Source organism: Macaca thibetana, chromosome 2 (genome assembly GCF_024542745.1).
Source record: "Macaca thibetana thibetana isolate TM-01 chromosome 2, ASM2454274v1, whole genome shotgun sequence".
Classification (NCBI taxonomy): Eukaryota; Metazoa; Chordata; class Mammalia; order Primates; family Cercopithecidae; genus Macaca; species Macaca thibetana.
In genome coordinates, this window is record NC_065579.1 from 14964580 (window position 1) to 14989292 (window position 24713).

Consider the following 24713-nt stretch of genomic DNA (forward strand, 5'->3'; position numbering starts at 1 on the left):
CTAGAAATATTATTCTAACTTTCTCCCACCTTTCTGTGTAGCACCTAGCCAGAAAGAAATAACTTGACCTACCTTTTGGTAATAGGTCATAAGACCTATTTTCCAGAGGAGTTCTGCCTGTATCTCGGAGAAAAGAATGCTACACAGAGAGGCCAACAAGAAGCCCAACAAACAAACCTGGCTGGGTTTCCCCCTTTAGTATATTACCATTTGATCATACACCTTTTGTCCAATCACATTTCTACACAGCTGTCCATTCTTCATTGAATCTAAACATAAAAATCAGTTTTCCCTGGTTCTTTGGGTATTTATTTCTGAAGGCTCAGAGGTCACATAAAACTTTGATTAAACAATTAGTTATGCTTTTTAAAAAAAATTAGAGGGGACATCATTACAGATCCTATGGACATTAAGAGGAAAATAAAGGAGTATTATGAACAACTCTATGCCCACAAATTTGATAACCTAGATTAAATCGTCCATTACAGAGAAGAAATGGACAATCTGAACAGGCCTATAGCTATTAAATAAATAAATTGAATCAATAACTAATCACCTTCCAAGGAAAGCACCAAGCCCAGAGGGTTCACTAGTGGATTCTGCCAAACATTTAAGGCAGAAATTATGCCAATTCTCTACAATCTTTTCCAGAAGTTAGCAGAAGAAATACTTTCTAAACCGTTCTATGAGGCTAGTATTACCCTGACACCAAAACCAAAGACATTACAAAAAAAAACTACAGACCGGGCCAGGCATAGTGGCTCACACCTGTAATCCCAGCACTTTGGGAGGCTGAGGCAGGCAAGTCACGAGATCGAGACCATCGTGGCTAACACGGTGAAACCCTGTCTCTACTAAAAATACAAAACCTAGCCGGGCGTGATGGCAGGCGCCAGTAGTCCCAGCTACTTGGGAGGCCGAGGCAGAGAAATGGCATGAACCCGGGAGCTGGAGCTTGGAGTGAGTTGAGATCGTGCCACTGCACTCCAGCCTGGGTGACAGAGACTCTATCTCAAAAACAAACAAACAAACAAAAAAACAAACTACAGACCAATGTATCTCACGAACATAGATGCAAATATCTTCAACAAAATATTAGCAAATAAAATTCAACAATGTACACAAAGATGTGTACACCAAAACCAAGTGGTATTTATCCCAGGTGTGCAAGGCTAGTCTTCAAAATTAATATGGTCCATCACATCAAGAGGCTATGGAAGAAAAATCACATAATTATATTGATCGATGCAGAAAAAGCATTTGACAAAATCCAACACCCATTCATGATAAAAACTCCTAACAAATCAGGACTAGAGGGGAACTTCTTCAACTCAATAGAGAACATCTAAAAACAAAAACAAAAAAACTACAGCTAAAATCATGATTAAGGGTGAGAAATTTGAGGCTTTCTTGCTAAGATCAGAAACAAGGCAAGCTGTTTCTTTTCACCACTGCTTTTTGGCATTGTACTGGGAATCCCAGCTCATACAATAAAACAAGAAAAGAAAATATAGATTGCAAAGGAACAACTGCAACTGTATTTGTCTGCAGATAACATGATTGTCTATATAGAAAATCTGAAAGAATCAACAAAAAAAACCTGGAACTAATAAGGAGTTATAGTAACAAACCTGCACATTCTGCACATGTATTCCAGAACTTAAAGTATAATTTTTTTTTAAAAGAAGCAATTATAGCAGGATTGCAGGATACAAGGTTAATGTACAAAAGTTAATCACTTTCTTGTGGACCAGCAATTAAATAGTGAAATTTTAAATTAAAAACACATTACCGGTTGGGTGCAGTGGCTCATGCCTATAATCCCAAGACTTTAGGAGGCCAAGGTGGGAGGATCACTTAAACCCAGGAAGTCAAGGCTGCACAGAGAGCCATGATCGCACCACTGCACTCTAGCCTGGGCGACAGAGTGAGACCCTATCTCAAAAAAACAAAAAAGTCAAAAACACCACGTTACCATTTATATTAGCACCCCAAGAAAAAATGAAATTCTTAGGTGTAAATCTAACAAATTATGTGCAAGATCTATATATCTAGATGAAGAAAACTGTAAAACGCTGATGAAATATATCAAAGAAGAACTAAATAAATGGAGAAATAGTCTATGTTCATGGATTGTGAAATGTCTGTTTTTCCCAACTTGATCTATAGATTGACACATCCCAATAAAAATCCCAGCAAGTTACTTTTACGGATATTAACCCATTTACGCCTCGTGTTCCATTGTTGGAATGCTAAGCTTGTGGCAGTTATTTATATTCTACTGCTCCAGGTCATTGCCAAGGTCTGATTTTTCACACAAAAAAATTTGCAACCTCTGGCATAAACGGGTTAACAAACAAAGTCTGTAGTTTATGTGGAGAGGTAATAGACCCAGAATAACCAACTAAATATTGAAGAAGAAAAACAAAGTCAAAGGGCTGAACCTGTTGGACTTGAAGACGTCTATAAAGCTACAGCAATCAAGATAGTGTGTTATTGGTAAAAGAGCTGAGAAATATCAAGGGATCAGAGTAGAGAGCCCAGAAATAGACCCACATAAATACAATTGATTGATCTTTGACTAAGGAGAAAAGGCAATATAATGAAGCAAAGATAGTCTCTTTTACATAACTGCTGGAACAATTGGACATCCACATACAAAAACCATTACCTAGACACAGACCTTACACCCTTCACAAAAATTAACTCGAGAGGGACCATAGACCTAAATGTAAAACCCAAAACTGTAAGACTGCTAGAAGTTATCATAGGAGAAAACCTAAATGACCTTGGGTATGGCAATGGCTTCTTAGACTAAAGGCAAGATGCATGAAAGAAACAGTTGATAAGCTGGGATTCATTACAAGTTAAAACTTCTGGTCTGTAAGAGACAATGTCTAGAGAATAAGATGGGTCACAGACTTGGGAAAATATTTGCAATCCAGAACACAAACCAACAAATGCTAGCAAGGATGTGGAGCAACAGGAACACTCATTCATTGCTGGCGGGAATGCAAAATGGTACAGCCATTTTGGAAGACAGTTTGACAGTTCTTACAAAACTAAACATACTCTTCCCATACAATCCAGCAGTCATGCTCTTTGGTATTTACCCAAATGAACCAGAAACTAACGTTCACACAAAAACCTGTAAATGGATGTGTATAGCAGCTTTATTCATAGTTGCCAAAACTCGGAAGCAACCAAGATGTACTTCAGTAGGTGAATAGATAAATAAACTGTGATACTTCCAGATAATGGAATATATTCAGTGCTAAAAAGAAATGAGCTCTCAAGCCATAAGAAGACATGGGGGAGCTTTCATTGCATGTTACTAAGTTGTAGAAGCCAATCTGAAAAGGCTACATACTATGATGCCAACTATGTGAATTCTGGAAAAGGCAAACTACGGAGACAGCAAAAGGATCAACTGTTGCAATCTTTAGGGAGGAGGAAGGTATAAATAAGCAGAGCACAGAGGACTTTGGGGCAGTGAAACTATTCTGTATGGTACAATAATGGTGGACACATGTCATTGTGCATTTGTCAAAGCCCATAGAATGTACAAGACCAAGGTTACCATAACCACTCAACGTTATGGACTTTGGGTGATAATGAGGTATCAGTGGAGTTTCATCAGTTGTCACAAATGGACCGCGCTGGTGCGGAATGCTAATAGTGGGAGAAGTTGTGTGCATGGAAGGGTCGGGGGTATGGGGAGCTCTCTGTACTGTCTGCTCAGCTTTGATGTGAACCTAAAAAATAGTTTGTCAACTTTTTTAAAGCAGGGTACTCAGTAATGCATATGATATAAATCCCATTTATGTTTAACAAACAGAAATATGTATGTATTTATATATGTGTGTGTACATATATATTTGTATATACAGGGTATGTGAGTGTCTGCATGCGTGTATGTCACTTTTATATTTACCAAACTGATGACGTTGTTGCCGTTGGTGTTGAGGTTGTGAGCAGGGTGGTGGGGGGAAGGTACCCTCTGCTGTGCTCTGTAGTCTGTACCATTTAGCCTTTGTCAGAGTTCCTATTCACTTATCGAAATATGGCAAAAGGGAGCTTGCTGCTAGGTATGTATCTCCAGACACTCCTTTCAAGGAGACATCAGAAGGTAACATTGTTTGGCAGCTTAAAAATGCAAAGTTGTAGCACTTTCTGTCGCATTTATTCATGCAACAATTATTTTTGAGTGCCTCTTCTATTCCAGGCATTCTGCCAGGCCTTGGAGTTGCCAGGGTGACCAAGAAACAGCCCCTGTGATCACAGTTGAGGGTGCGGTGGGCGGCAGGGGAGAGCTGTGTTTTAAGTCTGTTTTCTCACAGGCTGAAAAAGTTCCGCACAGTTTGGAAAAGCTGACTGTGATTCCTTCTCCTCAGAGAAGCCGTGTGGAGACCCGCCTTCGTTCCCACACACCATCCTGCAGGGCCGCACCGGCTTGGAGATGGGGGATGAACTGCTGTACGTGTGCGCCCCAGGCCACATCACGGGCCACCGGGAGACCGCCTTCACCTTGCTATGTAACAGCTGTGGGGAGTGGTACGGCCTGGTGCAGGCCTGCGGGAAAGGTAAGCAGCCCAGGGATGGGCCACCTTCGCGTACCCACACAGTGCTGGCAGAGGGCTCCGCGGCTGCTGGCTGCATGCCGTGGGCTCTTCTCCACCAAGGTGCCTTTGAAAAGAGGCTTTCAGACCTTTCTGCTGAGCTCTGGACCTAGCAACATCTCCACTTGGGGATTCCTGTAGCATTTCAAATGTGCAACTGAGCTCTTCATCTTCCGTGCTGGGAGTAAAGGGTTAACAAGTTAAAATCCCCGCTTCTTCTCTAAGTACACAGTTGACCTTGAGGTAACTTTCTAGTTTATTTCCCTGGAAATCTGGTCAAGATGGAACATCAGCTGTGGTACAAAGCAGCATTTTTCTGGGGAAAATGACCCCCGGTTGGTAAACTGGGCTGGGAAGACTATAATGCGCACATGTTAGGAAGCCCAGCTCTGTGCTGCTCTGAGGGTGGTGATTCTTGTATCTGAGCATGGCCTGTGTGGGGACCCTGAGAACTATTCTGTGGGTTGTTGCAAGACATTTGAACTCTTATGGGGCATGGGACTTCCAAGCATCATCGATCCACACCACACATATGAGTTCTGATCCACCTGAGCAATCTTGGGAGGAAGGCTGGGGTGGTGAGGGGTGGAGCAAGGAGACGAACTCCAGGACAGCTGTATGGAACTGATACAAGGGCTCTTCCCACGGATGAAACTTGCTTGCTGTTTCCTGGCGGCCTTGCTCTGCTCCCTGGCCTGGAGCCTTCTGAATGCCAGGTGTGACCTGTGGAGTCTGAATAGTTAGTTGAAACTAAAAAGAGTCCTAGTGGACAGAGTCCCCCAAACCGGATCTGATTTCCGCAGATGTCCCCATTCCATCAACATCACATTTCTAGGAGTCCTAGTTTACTGCAGCCTCCTTAACCCCTGCTGCCCAGCCCCTGGGGAATTTTTCCAGCAGCAGAAATCACTGTGTCCAGCCACACCCAGTCCTGGCCTCCCCACCCCCACAGGGACACAGCAGCCAGCAGGCGGCTGGGACAGCCCCATGGCTGACCTGGCTTGTGACTCCTATACCTTGGACCTCATGCCAAACCCTGAATTGTTCCCTGATCTCACAGTGCTCCTCTCACTCCAAGACTTTTTCAAGAACCCCCGCCCTGGCCTCCCATGACATCCAGGTAACAAGCGGAGGCTGGTCCTGCGGAGGGAAATAACTCCACACCATGATGTTACCGAACTGATAGGACAGTTTGTCCCTGGAATGTCCTGCAGATCCCATGAGGGAACTCAGATGAGACCTAGGGCACTGTCACGACTGTGAGAGTCATTCACGTTGTTGCCTGAAGCTGTGGTTTCACTGCTACTATAGTCTTCACTGGTATTTACTATCCACAATGTGAATACGCCACTATTTATTTATTCAGTCAGCTGTTGGTGGACATTTTGCGGCTGTCACAAACTATGCTGCTATAATTGTCCTCAGCCTCCTTTGGTTCCCATGTGAACACATTTCAGTTGGTTCCTAGCAGTAGAATTGATGCCCATGGAGTATGTGTGTGTTCAGCTGCAGCTGATGCTGCCAAAGTGTTCTCTAAAGTATTTGACCAGTCTGCTTTCCCATCAGCTGTGTCTGAGAGTCCTTGTCGTTCAGCACCTCATCAGCTTTAGGACTGCCAGTCTGGTGATGGCTCTGTGGTGACTTGTAGTTGTAATATTCATTTCTCTAATAATAGTGAGGTCAAGCACTTATCACATGTTAATAGGGCATTAGAATTTCTTTGTGTAAAATGTCCAGATACTTTTCCCATTTTTCTAATTGATTTGAGTTTGATGATTTAAATATTATAGAATTTTTTACATGAAATATTCATAATTAATGTGTTGCAAGCATTTCCTCTCATTCTGTGGCTTATCTTTTCACACTTGCACTGTCTTTTAATGAGTTGGTTTTGTTGTTTTCTATTTCACTACTTTTCAAAGTCTTTGTGGACTCTTTTTTTTTTTTTTTTGAGATGGAGTCTCGCTCTGTCGCCCAGGCTGGAGTGCAGTGGCACAATCTCAGCTCACTGCAAGCTCCGCCTCCCAGGTTCACGCCATTCTGCCTCAGCCTCCCGAGTAGCTGGGACTACAGGCGCCCACCACCATGCCCGGCTAATTTTTTGGATTTTTAGTAGAGACGGGGTTTCACCATGTTAGCCAGGATGGTCTCGATCTCCTGACCTCGTGATCTGCCTGCCTCGGCCTCCCAAAGTGCTGGGATTACAGGTGTGAGCCACGACGCCCGGCCTCTTTGTGGACTCTTACCCATTTTTTCTAGTCATTAGCTGATTAATACTTTAGTAAAATGCAATAAAAATGAATTAATGTAAAATAAAATAGATTCCAAATATAAATGCAATTTTTGTTGAATTAAATAGACATACCATTCCCCTGTCAAATTGTTGCAAAAGTGTTTAAAAACTTTCTGGGTGTTTCTGCTTGCCTTGTTGCATACCTAATAACAAGTTACAGACTGGGACAAGTGCTGAAAGCACAATTCGAGCAATCTTCTAGAACTTTCCTTATCTTTCTTCTGTTGCTGTTGCTGTTGCTTTGTGCCAGGCGGGAGCTACTTGCCAATTCTGATCATTCACCTGCCCAAGAAAATCAAGCATAAGCACCAAGCTTTGCCTTGAAGCAGACCCATACTCACCCTGAGTTGTTAATGTTCCGATGAGGTGCTGAAGTTGCACCATCTCATGAGCCACGCCCACAGCCAAATGGGTTGTTTGCTAGCTCTAGTCGAATGAGCACTAAATGCGGGTTTTGTGAGTCTAAAATGATTATTCCCACTGCAATGCAGTTGTTAAAGCTTTAAGCTGCTGGGCAGGAATTCTGGTTTATACGCTTGGGCTGGATATACAGATTGTTACAGTGTCTGTGGATTTAACATTTAAGCTATCTGTGTTATTGTAAGAAGAGTGTGTGTGTGTGTGTGTGTGTGTGTGTGTGTGTGTGTGTGTATTTCAAGAATACCTTCACCAGATGAATTGCTTCAGATTGGAGAAAAGTCGACTTGGGGGAGTGGGTCAAACAAGGATTTTGGAATTGGACCCATCTGGGTTTGGATAATCACTCTTTGTTGTACTGGCTGATTGGACATTGATCCATTCATTCATTCCACATCCCAGCATTTGGCAGGATCCTAGGTGCTGTCTATACAAGTTGAGTAAATACTGTCTCAACCCTAAAGGAAACGCTAGTAAACTAGGTTCCTCAAAGACACAGAAAAGCAGTAGATGATGAGATAGAGATTGGAAAGTGAGGTGTCACAGAAGGTGACATTTTAGAGGAAGTGTGTTTCCAGATAGAGGAAGTGCTCAGTAAATCCAGAGGCTATAGAAAACAAGTAAATGAAAGCTCACATGTATGCATTGGCTTCACTGTGTGAAGGAGGTTCTGGCAGCCTTGTGTTTTCAGTGTATATGTCGGGGGTGGGGAATGTACCTTAGCCACACTGCAGTGCATACAGGAATGAGATGCAGGGAGGAACAAGGCCAAGGACAGACAACTCAGGTTCAAATTTCTGCTGCTCATGAAGAGGAATAGGGAAGACACAAAGGATAGAGCTGGAAGAAGATCAGAGGTCCAAAGAGGTTGTGGGGGTTTGTTTTGTTTGCTTGCTTGCTGTTGTTATTTTTAAGGTGATTTCTTTTAAGATACTTTTTAAAAAATTTTCCTACAACAAGTGATGTGAGCTTATTTAAACAATGACAGAAAGGATGAGAAGAGAAAACTATTTTCTTTACTTTCCTGAGCCTTAATTTGCCCATAATACCCTTTTTTTCCCTTTTTTTTTTTTTTTTTTTTTTTAAAGACAGTCTCTCTCTATTGCCCAGGCTGGAGTGCAGTGGCACAATCTCGGCTCACTGCAACCTCTGCCTCCCGGGTTCAAGCAATTCTCTTGCCTCAGCCTCCCGAGTAGCTGGGATTACAGGCATGTGCCACCACGCCTGGCTAATTTTGTATTTTTAGTAGAGATGGGGTTTCACCATGTTGGCCAGGCTGGTCTTGAACTCCTGAGCTTAGGCAGTCCATCCGCCTCAGCCTCCCAAAGTGCTGGGATTACAGGTGTGAGCCACTGCCCATAGTACCCATGATTTAAAAATAGGTACTAGTTATCACAGAGCTACCTTAGAGGTGAGGTTCTTGTGAATACATCATTTAGAACAGGACCTACAATATAGTATGGGGGTCAGTAAATGTTCATTCTCTTTCACCTGTATGCTGATCAATGAGACCATTCAGACCCTTTCACCTAAGGTAACCGAAGGGATTTGTGCATGGCACCATGACACTGGCTGCTCGCTTCCTTGTGTATTAACTCTAGCCCCTGTTACCATGAATAACTAACAGCAGCCTGTGACTTCAACCGTCTGTTACTTGGGTGAGAAGTTAATCTCTGCCAGCAGGCTTCTCAGATCCTGGAGACCGGCAGCTGGTCTTTTTTTTTTTTTTTGAGACGGAGTCTCGCTCTGTCGCCCAGGCTGGAGTGCAGTGGCGCAATCTTGGCTCACTGCAACCTCCGCCTCCTGGGTTCACGCCATTCTCCTGCCTCAGCCTCCCGAGTACCTGGGACTACAGGTGCCCGCCACCACGCCTGGCTAATTTTTTATATTATTTAGTAGAGACGGGGTTTCACTGTGTTAGCCAGGATGGTCTCAATCTCCTGACCTCGTAATCTGCCTGCCTCAGCCTCCCAAAGTGCTGGGATTACAGGCGTGAGCCACCACGCCCGGCCTCAGCTGGTCTTTCCAGAAAGGCATGGCCAGTGTGACTTTCGGACTTGATAGAGACCCACGCAGCTGGTAGCTTCCTAGTGTGTGGCGTGCATACCTGGTGGGTAGCAAAAGGTGAGGGAGTGGATGGTGTAGGAGGGTCCCTCAGCCACACGCCGCCCAGGCTGTGTGTTCACAAGCAACATTCCAGGCTTAAGTGGTGGGGATGCAGTCTCTCACTTAAGCACAGGGACTTTCGTCTTGACCATTCACTGAAATGGATGAGGACTTATTTAACTGCCACTTCCTCCCCTCTGTGTGTTGGTACTTCTCTAGCCCTGGTCCCTAGAGTTCAGGTCTGGTTCTGGCCATTTAGTCTTCCATACTCCTGTCAAAATCCACACATGTTCTTCTTGGTTTCCATTCCCAGTCTGGCAGCAGGAAATGTCTGTCATGCCCTCTCTAATGTACTCATAATCTGAATAAAATTGGTTGTTGCCCTAATTACAGAAAAGTCCTGATGCGGCAGGGCGCGGTGGCTCACGCCTGTAATCCCAGCACTTTGGGAGGCCAAGGCCGGTGGATCACCTGAGGTTGGAAGTTTGAGACCAGCCTGACCAACATGGAGAAACCCCATCTCTACTAAAAATACAAAATTACCCAGGCGTGGTGGTGCATGCCTGTAATCCCAGCTACTTGGGAGGCTGAGGCAGGAAAATTGCTTGAACCCGGGAGGCAGAGGTTGCGGTGAGCTGAGATTGTGCCATTGCACTCCAGCCTAGGCAACAAGAGTAAAATTCCGTCTCAAAAAGAAAAGAAAAGAAAAGTCCTCATGCTTTGCTCCTTAAGCATGAATGCAGCAGATTGTCATGCTAGGTGTGTTTTCCTTCGGGCCTCTTATTTCTTATTATGCCAAGTCCCGTATCTATCTTCAAGGCCATGTTTTCTCCTTGGACAATTGCATCCTAACAACAGTCTCTGACCTCCCAGCACTCCAAATTACCACCCCTGGCCACATGCTCCCAGTGTTGGCCTTCCTAAGAAGCCCTCATGGTCCCCTGGACATGCTGACCCTTTTCCCAGCCTGGCCTCGCCTTGCCTTCAACACCTCTGCTCTCTCCTAACTTCAGGACTCAGGGGTTCCATGGCCTCTGCTACTGGTTCCAGATGAGGCCATTTATCCTCTTTCTGTGACTGAGGTGGGAGAGAACAGCTGCTGGCAACAGTAGCCTAACACAGAGAACCCAGGAAGTGAGAGTCATAGACTTTATCTATAATTTGCCCCTTGTTACACCTTGAAAACATGCCACTGGGGCCGGACACGATGGCTCCTGCCTGTAATCTCAGCGCTTTGGGAAGCTGAGGCGGGAGGATTACTTGAGGTCAGGAGTTCAAGACCACCCTGGCCAACATGGCAAAACCCCATCTCTACTAAAAATACAAAAATTAGCTGGGCGTGGTGGCATGTGCCTGTAATCCCAGCTACTCAGGAGGCTAAGGCAGGGGTATTGCTTGAACCTGGGAGTCAGAGATTGCAGCAAGTCGAGATCATACCACTGCACTCCAGCCTGGGCGATAGAGCAAGACTCTGTCTCAAAAAAAAAAAAAAAAGAAAGAAAGAAGGAAGGAAAAGAAAAGATGCCGCAGGGCTATCTGCCGCCACGCGTAAAGACAGGCTCAGAAAGGCCTACCCCTACTCCCAGTTCCATTGGTTCTGTTTATTGCTTTCTGGGCTGCAGTATCAGGAAAGTGCTTGACCCTAAGCTGCACCTCCCTCCACCAGCCTCGCCACCTCTGAGTCCAGTAGCAAATGCACAACTTTTCTTTTTCCCTTCTCTGATCTGACACAGCCATGGAAACAAAACACATTCCCCAGTTAGGCATTGAGAACAAAGCTGTTATAAACCACTCACTCACTCCATGCTGTCTCTTTCCTGGGAGTTGTTTTTTGGGCCTGCTTTTTTAACAACTCTATTGGGTTTAATTTGCATACTGTAAACTGTACTCATTTAAAGTATGCATTTATCTGAACTGTCAGCCGGGCGCGGTGGCTCACGCCTGTAATCCCAGCAGTTTGGGAGGCTGAGGCGGGTGGATCACGAGGTCGGGAGATTGAGACCATCCTGGCTAACACAGTGAAACCCTGTCTCTACTAAAAATATAAAAAAATTATCCGGGCATAGTGGTGGGTGCCTGGAGTCCCAGCTACTCGGGAGGCTGAGGCAGGAGAATGGCGTGAACCCGGGAGGCAAAGCTTGCAGTGAGCTGAGATCGCGCCACTGCACTCCAGCCTGGGTGACAGAACAAGACTCCATCTCAAAAAATAAATAAATAAATAAATTTATCTGAACTGTCGCAAGTGTATACACTCATGAAACCACCATTATAACTAAAATATAGAACACTTCCATCATTCCCAAGTTTCCTTGTGCCCCTTTCTACACACTTCATCTCATTTAATCTTCACAAGTCTGGAAGTAGAAATGGCGAGTTCTAATTTACAGATGGGAACACTGAGGTACAGGAAAGTTCAGTGACTTGCCTGTGTCAGACACCAGAAAGAAGCAGAGCCAGGGTTTAAAACCAGGCACGTCTGGCCGGGCGCAGTGGCTCATGCCTGTAAACTTTGGGAGGCTGAAGCAAGCTGATTACTTGAGGCCAGGAGTTTGAGACCAGCCTGGCCAACATGGCAAAACCCTGTCTCTACTAAAAATACAAAAATTAGCCAGGTGTGGTGGCACATGCTTGTAGTCCTAGCTTCTTGGGAAGCTGAGGCATGAAATTCACTTGAACTCAGGAGGCGGAGGTTGCAGTGAACCAAGATCACCCCACTGCACTCCAGCCTGGGCAACAGAGTGAGATTCTGTCTCAAAACCACAAAAATAAAAAATAAAACCAGGCATGTCCTATCCTGATATCTGCATCATGCAATGTGCTGCCTCCAGGGGCTCTGAGATGGGGAGGAGAGCGAGGCCTCGGGGCAGCACACCTGCCCACTTGCAAACTAGCTGTCCCCTCAGTCAGTTCCTTTGCTCTTTTCTGATTTCTGCAGGTATTATTTTGTTTTCTTAAATTAACTTCTCTTTCTGTTTTTCTCTGTCTTTTAGACTTAATTTCCTTCATAGAAGAATGCATGAGACTGAAACTGAATTTAGAATTTCCTTGTCAGGAACAAAAATTGCCATATTTGTTCAGAGGTTCATTGAACCAGTGGTTATTTCTGGCTTGTCTGGTTGTCTTTTTTTAAAATTACTATTTTTAAAGGCTGTGTAGCCAAGAACAGAGGGGGAAAAAAAAGAGGGTACGTGTGGGGCTTCCAGAAAGGCAGCAAAGTGAAAAAAGATGGAAAGTAGCAGCCCTGGGAGAACCCTGGATTTTGGGCTCTGGCCTGTCTCCTGCAGCCCCCAGCCACATCCCACTCTGATAAGAGACACAAGCAGCGCGCAAGCCAGCCTGCGCTTTTCAGTCCTGACGTGTGCTTTTCTTTGCTCTTCTGTTTTCCAAAAGTAGCAGTTAAATATAAATGCACAGTGAATGACCTGGGTTTTGCCAGGAGAAGCCACAAAGCTTACATTTCCTAGACTTGTTTGTCTAAATCAGAAAGCCCCGTGTTGTGTTAGCACAGGTTTTCACAGAGAGGGTCGGGTGAGGGCAGGGCTAGAAGGATAGCTGAATGATCTGAGTCAGAGCGCAGATTCAGGAAAGCAGAGCGGAGGTGAGAGATACAGCACCTCCACGGGCAGGGAGCTGGGCTTCTCCATCTTGTGGGCAGAATGTGCTTGTTGGTTGAACTCTGATGAATAACAAATGTTACTGTTCCCCATGGGGAGAAAAATAAGCTTTGGATACTTCTTCATAAGTAGGCTATTTGTAAACACTCATTCTTGTCTTCATTTGAGGTTTTGGGGAAACTGTGATATACTGACAACCTGTTTTTAAGTCAGGACCTTGACCTGCGAACCCGGGGAGACAGGAAGAACTTAGTTCGGGGCCCTGGGCTTCTGCCCAGGGTTGCTGTAGCCTGAGGGAGCTCTGGAGGCAGAACCTTAGACACACATACAGACACAATCACGTGCAAATCCATGCATGCACACATACCCACACATGCATGCGCACACACAAACACACAGCTCAGACTGTAAGTGTCCAGGTCAAGGCCACAGCCAGGGTGAGCTGACCTTTCCCAAATCCTCGCTCTAACATTAAACACTAGGCCAGTGTTTCCTGCACAAAAAAGGTGAGAGAGGAGAACATACTCATCTTCTGCCCATGTTCCAGGTACCTTTTAACTTTATGTTTTTTATATATACATATATATATATATATCTTTTTTTTTTTTTTTTTTTTGAGTTGGAGTCTCACTCTTGTTGCCCAGGCTGGAGTGTGGTGGCGTGATCTCGGCTCACTGCAACCTCTGCCTCCCGGGTTCAAGCTATTCTCCTGCCTAGCCTCCTGAGTACCTGGGATTACAGGCGCACACCACCACGCCCAGCTAATTGTTGTACTTTAGTAGAGACAGGGTTTCGCCATGTTGGCCAGGCTGGTCTCGCATTCCTGACCTCAGGTGATCCACCTGCCTTGGCCTCCCAAAGTGCCAGGATTACAGGCATGAGCCACCAGTATTTAAGCTCATGGGATGGGTAACACAGGAGGTGGAAGTTAGCGGACACTGATTATCCCCAATACTGGAACTCAAAAGTCATTTATCATTCTTTGCCTCTCTCACGAATCAAATGATGCCTTGGCTGATGGACTTCCAGAATGCATCAAGCTTTATAAAAATGGAATTCACATCCACTAATTCATTTCTTCACTAATTTATTTATTCAACAAACATTTGTGGAGTGCCTACTATATGCCATACACCATGCTGTGTGTGTGTGGGATACAAAGGCAGGGGGGACATGCCCTTGTTCTCAGGAAGTGCCTGGGCTAGTGGGGAGTTGGGCAGGCTGTGCAGCGAGGGCAGGATGGTGCGATCCGCGCAGGGTGACAGCGGCGAACTCTGTTCTGGATGGATGCTGTTCCCCACGTTCTGGTGAGTAACACATTAGTCCCAAAATGAGACCTTTTAGGGTTCAAGTGTCAAGCACCATCAAGATCTAAATTGGTTTTACCCTGTCCGTATAAGGGCATGAAGTATTTCTAAGGTATCTTTACCCAATCCCCATATCATATATACCTTTCATTTTACTAGTGAAAACCCATTTCTAATGTTTATCATTGGTAGTTAATAGGTCACTAGTTTTTTTTTTGTTTTTTTTTTTTGTTTTTTTTTTTTTGAGACGGAGTCTCACTCTGTCGCCCAGGCTGGAGTGCAGTGGCCAGATCTCAGCTCACTGCAAGCTCCGCCTCCCGGGTTCCCGCCATTCTCCTGCCTCAGCCTCCCGAGTAGCTGGGACCACAGGGGCCGCCACCTCGCCCGGCTAATTTTTTGTGTTTTTAGTAGAGACGGGGTTTCGCCGTGTTAGCCAGGATGGTCTCGATCTCCTGACCTTGTGATCCGCCCGTCTCAGCCTCCCAAAGTGCTGGGATTACAGGCTTGAGCCACCGCGCCCGGCCTAGGTCACTAGTTTTACCAATAGAAAGCCATTTCAGATATTCAGGGTACTAATTGGCAAAGCAATGTTTTTGGTCAAGGTACAAATAAAGAAGTACTTGTATTAGCCACATATGGAGGATGAATTTTTCTAGTGGGAATGCTAACTGTCCATCCCAGAGTGAATTCTTAATTGGAATACCAGCAGCAGCTGGCTTACAGGGTGACATAAGTAACACATGCGTAATATTACACCGTGTGTTTTCTTTTTCTTTTTTTTTCTTCTTTTGGAGATGGGGGTCTCACTGTCTCACCCAGGCTGCAATGCAGTGGGTCTCACTATGTTGTCCAGGCTAGTCTTGAACTCCTGGATTCAAGTGATCCTCCTATCTCGGGCTCCCAAAGTGCCAGGATTGTAGGCATGAGCCACTGCACCTGGTCACACAGTATATTATTCTTGAGATAGCACAGACATCTTAAGATGAATGAATGCCTACTGTTAATATAAAATCGAATGACATCTTAACAAAGTACAATATTGTTGAATTACATTTTCTTTCCCTCAAAGATTATAGTCATTGTTCTTTTCTATCACTGAACATGATGAGGTTAAATTTTAGGCAAGCCTGATTTAATTTTGTTCTTGCATGGGATTTGCCTTTTCTTCCTGAATATCAGTTAAATTGTTTCTTCATCCTTGGCATTCAGCAGCCAAATACTGGGCCAGTTTTTCCTGGTACGTGGTGTCCACTTTTGATTGTCTATTCATATTTTTACTTAAGAGTAAGATAAATACAGAACATTTCAAAATTAAAGATTATAGAGTTCAGTGAATTATCATACCATAAACACACCCATGTAATCAGCACCCAGGTCAAGAAATAGACCTTCACCAGCCACCCAGAAACACTCCTGGTGCTCCCTTTCAGTCCCAGCGTCCCTTAGAGTAACCACTATCCACACTACTTAAACTATAAATTACATTCACCCCCCTCGCTTGAATTTTATTTAAGTGGAAGCATACATTATGTACTCTTGTATACAGCTTCCTTTACCCAACGTTATATCTGTGAGACACATACATGTTGCTCTGTGAGCTGTTCATTCTTTTTCTTTGCTGTGGGCTATTCCATTCTACCGTTAGGATTATTTTTCATTGTTTCATGTTTGGAGCTATTATAAGGACATTCTTGCACAGGTCTTTTGGTGACCATGTTACACGTATTCCTCTAGAGTTTTGCGTTTTCTAGAATTTTGTCTATATAATAATTTACAGTTGAATTGCTGGATCATACAGGGGTATGTGTGTGTGTGTGTGTTCACGCACATATGCGTGTTCAACTTTAGTAGATAATACTCAACAAGATAATGCCCAAATGGTTGTAACAATTTACCCTCTGAAGAGCAATGTATAAGAGTTCTAGGAGCCTTACCTCCCTACCAACAATTGGTATTGACAGTCTTGTAAATTTTTAGCCATTTTGATGGGTATGTTGTGATATCACTTAATTTGAGTTTCCCTGATTAATGATGTTAAGCACCTTATCATATGTTTTCTGGCTATTAGAATACCTCATTTGTGAAGTGCCTATTCAATTCTCTTGCCCATTTTTCTACTGGGCTGTCTGTTTATTTTATATTTATTTGTAGGAGTCCTTTATATTATTCTGGATACCAGAACTTTCAAGGTTATTTATGTTGCAAATGTCTTCTGTTAGGTAAGTTGCCTTTTCATGTTCTTCATAGTATCTTTCATAAATAGAATTTTAATGCAGTATAACTTACTAATCCTTCCCTTTTTTTGAAAAAACTTGTGATAAAAACCACATAACATAAAATTTACCATCTTAACCATCTTCAAGTGTACAGATCAGTAGTGTTAAGTATATTCACATTGTTATGAAACAGATCTCCCTAACTTCTTCATCTTGTAAATCTGAAACTTTATACCCATTAAGCAAAAACTCTTCTTTTTCTCTTTTCCCTCAGCCCTTGGTAATCACCATTCTACTTTCTGTTTCTATAAATGTGACTACTATCGAAGCCTCATGTAAGTGGAATCACACTGTATTAGGTTCATTTTTGTGACTGGCTTTATATAAAGGAAACTATGTATCTATATTTATATCTTTTTTTTCTTTGAGACAGAGTCTTGCTCTGTCACCCAGGCTGGAGTGCTGTGGGAAGATCTTGGCTCACTGCAATCTCCACCTCCCGGGTTCAAGTGATTCTCCTTCCTCAGCCTCCTGAGTAGCTGGGATTACAGGCAGGTGCAACCATACCTGGGTAATTTTCTGTATTTTTTTAGTAGAGATAGGGTTTCACCATGTTGACCAGGGTGGTCTAGAACTCCTGACGTCAAGTGATCCACTCGCCTTGGCCTCCCAAAATGCTGGGATTATAGGCATGAGCCACCACACCTGGCCCAGCCTATATATATTTAAAAGAAACAAAAAGGTATATTTTTAAAATCAGGTTAAGGAAGTTTCCTCATGTTCCTAATTTCTAAGGGTTTTATCTTGTTGACTTTTGTCAGGTGCTTTTCTGAAACTCCTTTTTTTCAAACGTTAAACCAATGATGAATTCCTGGGATAAATCTAACTAGGTATAAGTATTATTCTTTTAATATATTAACTTTTAACATATACTTAATATATTAAAGCTTACCCCAGCTTACTGACATTAACTTCTTGCTGGATTCAGTTTGCCAACATTTTATATGGGACTTTTGCATCTATGTTCAGTGAGATTGGTCTGCAATAGTTCCTTTTTATCAGATCCTTGCCAGGTTTTGGTACCAAGGTTACACTGTATGTATAAAATACATTGGGAAGTATTTCCTCTTTCTCTGTTGTCTGGAGGAGTTTGTATAAGATTGGAATTATCCTCCTAAACATTTGATGTAATTCATTGGCAAAGCCACCTGCGCCTAGAGTTTTGTGTGTGTGGAGAGATTCAGTTTTGTTAATGGTATATAAAAATTTTCTATTTCCTCTTGTGTCACTTTTGGTAAGTTGTATTTCTCTGGAAATTTTTCTATTTCATCAGAATGTTTAGTTTGCTGGACATAATTTTTTTTTTTTTTTTTGAGATGGAGTTTTGCTATCATTTCCCAGGCTGAAGTACAATGGCAGGATCTCAGCTCACCGCAACCTCTGCCTCCCAGTTTCAGATTACAGGCATGTGCCACCACGCCCTGCTAATTTTGTGTTTTTAGTAGAGATAGGGTTTAACCACGTTGGCCAGCCAACTTCCTGGATATAAATTTTTATCATGAGGTCCTGCTATTGTCTTTTCTAATACCTGAAACATCTGTGATGATGTCCCTTTTATTCCTAATGTTTTTCATTTGCATCTTCTTTAAATTCTTCTTAATTAGCCTTGCTAGGAGTTTATCAATGTTACTAGTCTTTTCAAATAATTAACTTTTGACTATGTTGATTTTCTCTATTGTGTGTTTTTGTATTTATTTCTGTTCTTTTAAAAATCTCCTTCTTCTATTTCTTTGTGTTTAACTTAATTTTATTTACCCAGCTTCCAGAAATCAATTTGATTTTTCAGCCTTTCTTTTTTTCTCACATAGATATTTAAAGATATAACTTCCACCGAGCTCAGCTTTTGCTGTTTCCCACATGTTTTGATATGTCATATTTCCATTATCATTCAGTTAGAATGTTTTCTGATTTCCACTGTAATTTCTCCCTTGACCCATGAGTTATTTAGATGTATTTTGTTTAATTTCCATACATAGGGGGGAATTTTAAAGTAATTTTTTGTCTGAATTAATCTCACTATGACCAGAAAATGTATGTATGATTCAGTCTTTTAAAGTTTGTTGATACTTCTTTTATGGTCAATTTTGTAAAAATTACTCTATGTGCACTTGAAAAGAACATTTATTCTATAGTTGTTGGATGTCATCTATGTATTTCAAAGAAGTCGTATTTATGAAGTGTGTTGTTCAAATCTGTATTCTTACCTTTTTTCTATTTGTTATAATTATTAATGATAGAGATGTTTAAAATATCTCATTATGATCATGGATTTATCAGTGTCTTCTTTTAGTTCATATCTGTTAGATTCCTATATTTTGAGGCTTTATTTTTAAGTACATACAATTTTATAATTTAATATCTTCCAGGTGAATTGAAACATTTATCTTTATGAAAGAACCTTCTTTATCTCTACTAGTATTTTTTGCCTTAAAGTCTTTTTTGCTGGTTAGCCTCTTCATGACTTTTTTTTAAGTCTTTGACTTTCAACTCATCTGTGTGCTTATATTTAAAGTGTGTCTCTTATAAGTACCGTGTACATGGGTTCTGTTTCTTTATCCAAGCTGACAACTTTTGTCTTTTAATAGTAGCATTAATCTATTTTACATTTAACCATCAGTAGATTTGGGTTTAAAATTACTGTTGTTTTTGTTTTCTCTCTTTCTTATTTGTCCTTTGTTCCTTTTCCTCTGCTTTCCTGCCTTCTTTTGAAGCAATTAAGCATTTTTTACTTACTGTATTTACCCCTTCTATTACCTTCTAATCGTCTTTTACTCTCCTTTTAGTGGTTACTCTAGAAATTATAACAGGCACCCTTGACATATACAAGTTTAATATTAATGAATAGTTACACCATTTCCTGGCTAATTTAAAGCCATCAAACACTTTGACTCCATTTACCTCCTCCCAGCTTCTATGCTATTGTCAAATGTTTTGAATGAATATTGTGTGTGTGTGTATATATTGTTGTTTTATGCAGTCAACATTCACTTGGCTCTGCCTCCATATTTACTATTTCATTGTTCTTTCCTTCCTGCATCTCTGAGCTTCCATTTATGACATTTTCAGAGTAAGAAATTCCATATTGGCAGTTCTTTTCTTCTAACATTTTGAAGATTTTATCACATTGTCTTCTGGCTTTTATGGTTTCTTTTGAAAAGTCACCTCTCAATCTTATTGTTGCTTTATCAAACATTATATATTTGCTTTCACAGGTTGCTTTTACATTTTTCTGTCTTTGGTTTTTAGCAGTTTTAATTTGGTATGGCTATAGGCAATTTATGTGAATTTATTCTGCTTGAGGTTTGTAGTGATTCTTGAATATGTCTTCTGTCTTTTTTTTTCTGTTTTATAAAATTCTCAGTCTGCTCTGTTCTTTGAAGTTTCTAACTGATTTTTTAGCTCTGTCATGATGCTACATTGGTCCTCAATTTGATGCCTAACATTCTGTTATTTTACACATTACCTTTGAGCTTTGTTTTGTTGCACTCACTTTCTTATTAAGTTTTGTATTGTGAAACAATCCTTTAATCCAGAAGAGGGAATGGTGGCTGTAAGGGGACAAGTCAACTGAAGTAGTATGTTGCCCAGGCTGGAGTGCAGGGGCACGTCATGGCCCACTGCAGCCTCAATCTCCTGGGCTCAAGTGATCCTCCTGCCTCAGCCTGCCGAATAGCTAGGACTACAGGTGTGTGTCACCACACCCAGTTAATTTTTTTTTAAGAGAAGGAGTCTCGTTTTGTTGCCGAGGCTGTTCTCACTCCTGGCCTCAAATGATCCCCCTGCCTTGGATATTTACTCTTGTTTGTTTGTTTGTTTGTCTTTAAAATATCTGGGCTTGACTGGGCATAGTGGCTCATGCCTGTAATCTCAGCACTTTGGGAGGCTGAGGTGGGAGGATTGCTCAAGACCAGAAGTTCAAGACGAGCCTGGGCAACATAGTGAGATGCTGTCTCTACAAAACATAAAAAAAATTTTATTTAAAACTCTGGGTTCTCCTTTTTCCTCAGAAATGTTTTAAATGTTTTATATCAAAGTTTCCTTCCCCTGAACAATGTGAAGTCTTGGCATTTTTTATTCTGTCAGGAAGAAGCAGCCCTCCTGGTTACTGGTTCTCTCCATCCACTTTGCTTCTCTCTAGGATTTGTTGACTCCCAGTACCATTTCTGAAGGATGAGGGTGGGTGAGGAGCTAAGGCAGGCCATGCTTTTCTACTCTTCTTTAGAATCCTCTGTTTCTCCTCTTGGTAACTAGTGTATGAAATTCATTGCAATATATTATTCCCTTTTCGTGAGGTTGCTATTGGTAAAATGTTTTTACTGATGTTTAGTATAGTTTCCTCATTTTTAGAAATTCACATTCAGTAAGCCTAGTTTTGTGTTTGTGTGTGTGTGTGTGTGTGTGTGTGTGTGTGTGTGTGGTGGTGGTGTTTTCCCATTTTGGTAGGTACAGGGGAGGAAAAATATATGATACAGTTTCAACTGGAACACTTAGATATTTTCAAGCATGGCCTGTAATGCACCCTGTTCATAAGGCAATTTTGGCCTGTGTCCCCAATACATATTCAAGTGGTCTGGAACATAAGTGATGAGGTAGAAGAAGGAGGAAGAAGAGCAGATGGAGGGGCAGTCAGAAGCAAGAACAAAAAAGCAGGGGGCACTGGGGCGGATGGAAGTGAAATGTGGGGTGTGAGCAGAAGAGACAGGGAAGAAGCCGGAACAGAGGTTACAGCGAGACTTATCAGGGCCACAGATATTCTGAGGTGCTGGAAGATTTTGAGTATCCCTACAGTCACACTTCTTTTAGCTGTTGGTTATTTGGGTAGAATTCTGCCTTCCTATGGACCGTATCAGTCTTGGCATCTGCAGAGGTGACAAGATGGCGGTCTGTGAGGACAGTGAGGAAGCACTTAGACTCAGCACCCACATTGGCACCAACAGGCCGCTGGCTTTCCCATCAGCCGGGACTGCCTTTGGTAAAGCTCTGTGCAGATGTTGGTCCCTTTCATCATGCTGACTGAGTTCAGCACAAACAGCTTGTTTACTCCCGACAGTCAGTGAACTGAAAGTCAGTGAGTTGATGACCTGAAAGAAAATTAATGCACTGTCCAGATTCGTGCAAGCAAGAACGGGAAATGACAAAAATACCATGGAATAAAATAGAATCTGGGGTCCTTCACGGTTTGATGTCTTGGGGCTGCAGTGAGGCAACAAAAAATACTCCATAGTAAAATAACATGTGGAAAGAGGCCTGGCATTACAGCTGGTGCATGAAGTGTGACCTATGCTTTCAAGTGGGTGGAAGCTTCTTGAGGAAAAATGATCTTGGAGAGTTACTGCTTCCTACCTTATCCCCTCATGAAAGGGGGCTGGGTTCTGGCTGAGGACAGGGATATTCATCCTCAACAGCAGAACCTCTAGGAGACAACTGGCAAATGTGTATTGTTTCGCAAATATAATTTCTTCTGCAGCACCGCAGAATATATTATTTTCTTTAATTAAAAACAAATTGGTTGGGGCAGATTTGGGGCAAAAATGACCGGTCAGACGTGTGGAATGCCAAGTTTCTATGCATTAGGAGCAAACTTTGATGGAGCAGGATCACCACTCTGCTTGAAACTGACTAGCAATGGGGAGAGAGTTCTACTAGGCCACCGTTTTAAATGGATAAGAATATGGGCACCAAGGAGAGGCTGGGATGAGAAGAGATGCTCTCACCAGCTAGGCTGTGACAGCGATTTGCTCACCAGTATGTGAGGGTGTGTGTTGTGTGCATGTATGTGGTGCACACCCGTGTGTGTTTTTGTATTCAATTGGTCCTTCAACAATGGCGTCTTTTCAGAGGGTCTTTGGGGTGTTATGAGAGACTATGGGTACAAGTAATTCATTCCATGTAATTTAGAAGTGGGCCTATAGTCCTCTTGTGTTTCGGGAGACTGTGCTCCTGGAAATTGATCTCAGTGCAGAACAGTTTTAAGGTAGGGATGAAGAGAAGCTTGGGATCTGAGCTGTTGCAGATTTTCCCCATTTTCCTCCCGGAACCATTTACTTTTTCACTCAGTCAAGAATACCTATAAGAATACCTATAGTAGATAAGCACTGTTGTACTTTAGGGACACAGTGCCTTGGGCCCTGCCCCGCAAGCAGCTCATTACTATTGCTAGTGTGTCAGTTAGCTTTTTCTGCATAATAGACCATCCTCAAAAAGCTTAGTGGCATGAAACAACAATCATTTATTCTGCTCCAGTTCTTTGAGTCAGCAGTTTGGGCTGGGCTCACTCAGGTGAATGTGGTCAGCCAGAGCTGACTGATCTAGGGTGGCCTCAGTTGGGACGTTTGCCTCTCCTTCATGGGGTCTTTTATGTTTCAGCATCCCGGTTTGTTCACATGGCAGCTGGCAGGGCTCCAAGGCAGAGAGCAAAGGCATGCAACACTTTCATTGCATTCAGTAGGTCAAAACAAAGGACGAGGTCAGCCCAGATTCTAGAGATGGAAAAACAGGCCCAAACTTTTCATGGGAAGTCGTGCAAAGGCACATTGCAAAAGGACTTGATGCAGGAAAAAGTGGAGATTTGTGGCCATTACTGCAATCTGTCTTCCACAGCCAGTAAGGACACACATGTGCATAAGCAATCTAATCCCCTTATCCTGAGGTCAAAGATACAAGTCATGACCTTAAATCTCAGTGTGACTTGTCTATATGTTTTGGGTAAATTGTAGAGAAAAGTTCTGTCATAGTGACATTCATTTCATTTTGTTGTTTTTGAAGGAAGGACAGTACTTCAATGCAAAACCTGATGTTCGTTCAGAATATTGGGTGAAAATTTGTGCACACAAAATCATTGAAGTTCAATCCTATAGGATGCAAGAGAGATTCTGTCCCATATGCTCCAAGGGGGAAGGGAGTATTTATCCTATTCACCAGTGATCCCAAGCTCTAGCACATAGTCAGCACTCAGTGAGGTCTGTTGAATGAAGGAGCGGGTCAGTGCAGAATTTGAAATGAGGATATAACAGGGAATGTGAAGGGAGGCGCCTGGTTGAGCACTGGGAGTCTGTATTTGAATTCTACAAGGCTGATAAGAATGGTCCAGCCATCTGATGTGTTTTTTGTGTGAGGTTTTGTGAATAGGACACAATGGGGTATAATCATTGGCCATCCTTTTCTAAGCATAAAACTCACATGCATTTGATATTTATCAGTGATGTTTGCTCTTCATCCACTCTTTCCCTTTTCTGACCGAGGACACATGTAAAGTGAATGGGCTTACATTTCAGGAGCAGATCAGAAAAGATTGTTAAATTTTATGTATAGCTCTGTCAGTCATTAAATAAGCAAGATACAGAGTCTTATTCTCTTAATAGCCTTTAGAAATAAGCCAGATACCCACGAATCTAGTTTCAGAACCCAGGAGTGCACCGCATGACACCTCAGCATTCCATCTAGACCTTGACTCTGGAGCTCTGTGCATTTTGTTCTTCCAAAGTTGAAAGTTAAGTGGGAGAACCAGTCTGTTTTAATAATTTAAGTGTATCTTCCAGCAGGACTTGGCTTTCAAAGACCATTGAGAGAGGGGAAGCTCAAAGGGCTGCTGCTGTCTTCTGAGGACACCAGCTTCTTGAGCTTTCCTGACCAGTTGATTCCCCTCTCGTCGGACTGTCCTTACATTCTGGGCTTCTAGTTGTGGGGCTCTATTGAAACTTATTCAGTTGGATTCAGAATACTTTACAGCATCATCCCATGACTTGGAAGTTTTACAAAGAACAAATCAGTGTTTTAAAAGATGCATTGGGGGCCGGGCGTGGTGACTCATGACTGTAATCCCAGCACTTTGGGAGGCCGAGATGGGCGGATCATGAAGTCAGGAATTTGAGACCAGCCTGACCAACATGGTGAAACCCTGTCTCTACTAAAAATACAAAAATTACCTGGGCGTGGTGGTGTGCGCCTGTAATCCCAGCTACTCGGGAGGCTGAGGCAGGAAAATCGCTTGAACTCGGGAGGTGGAGGTTGCAGTGAGCCAAGATTGCGCCACCGCACTCCAGCCTAGGAGACAGAGAGAGACTCTGTCTTAAAAAAAAAAA

The 24713-nt window shown here is 42.7% G+C and overlaps 1 protein-coding gene across 1 annotated transcript in view; it reads left to right on the plus strand.

Annotated features, from left to right (window-relative positions):
* Window positions 1-24713, plus strand: part of SUSD5 (sushi domain containing 5) — a 68587-nt gene that overhangs the window by 37884 nt on the left and 5990 nt on the right. The window contains exon 4 of the mRNA XM_050779417.1: window positions 4395-4583. Within this exon, the coding sequence (XP_050635374.1) occupies window positions 4395-4583 (189 nt within the window). The remainder of the gene's footprint in view (window positions 1-4394; window positions 4584-24713) is intronic.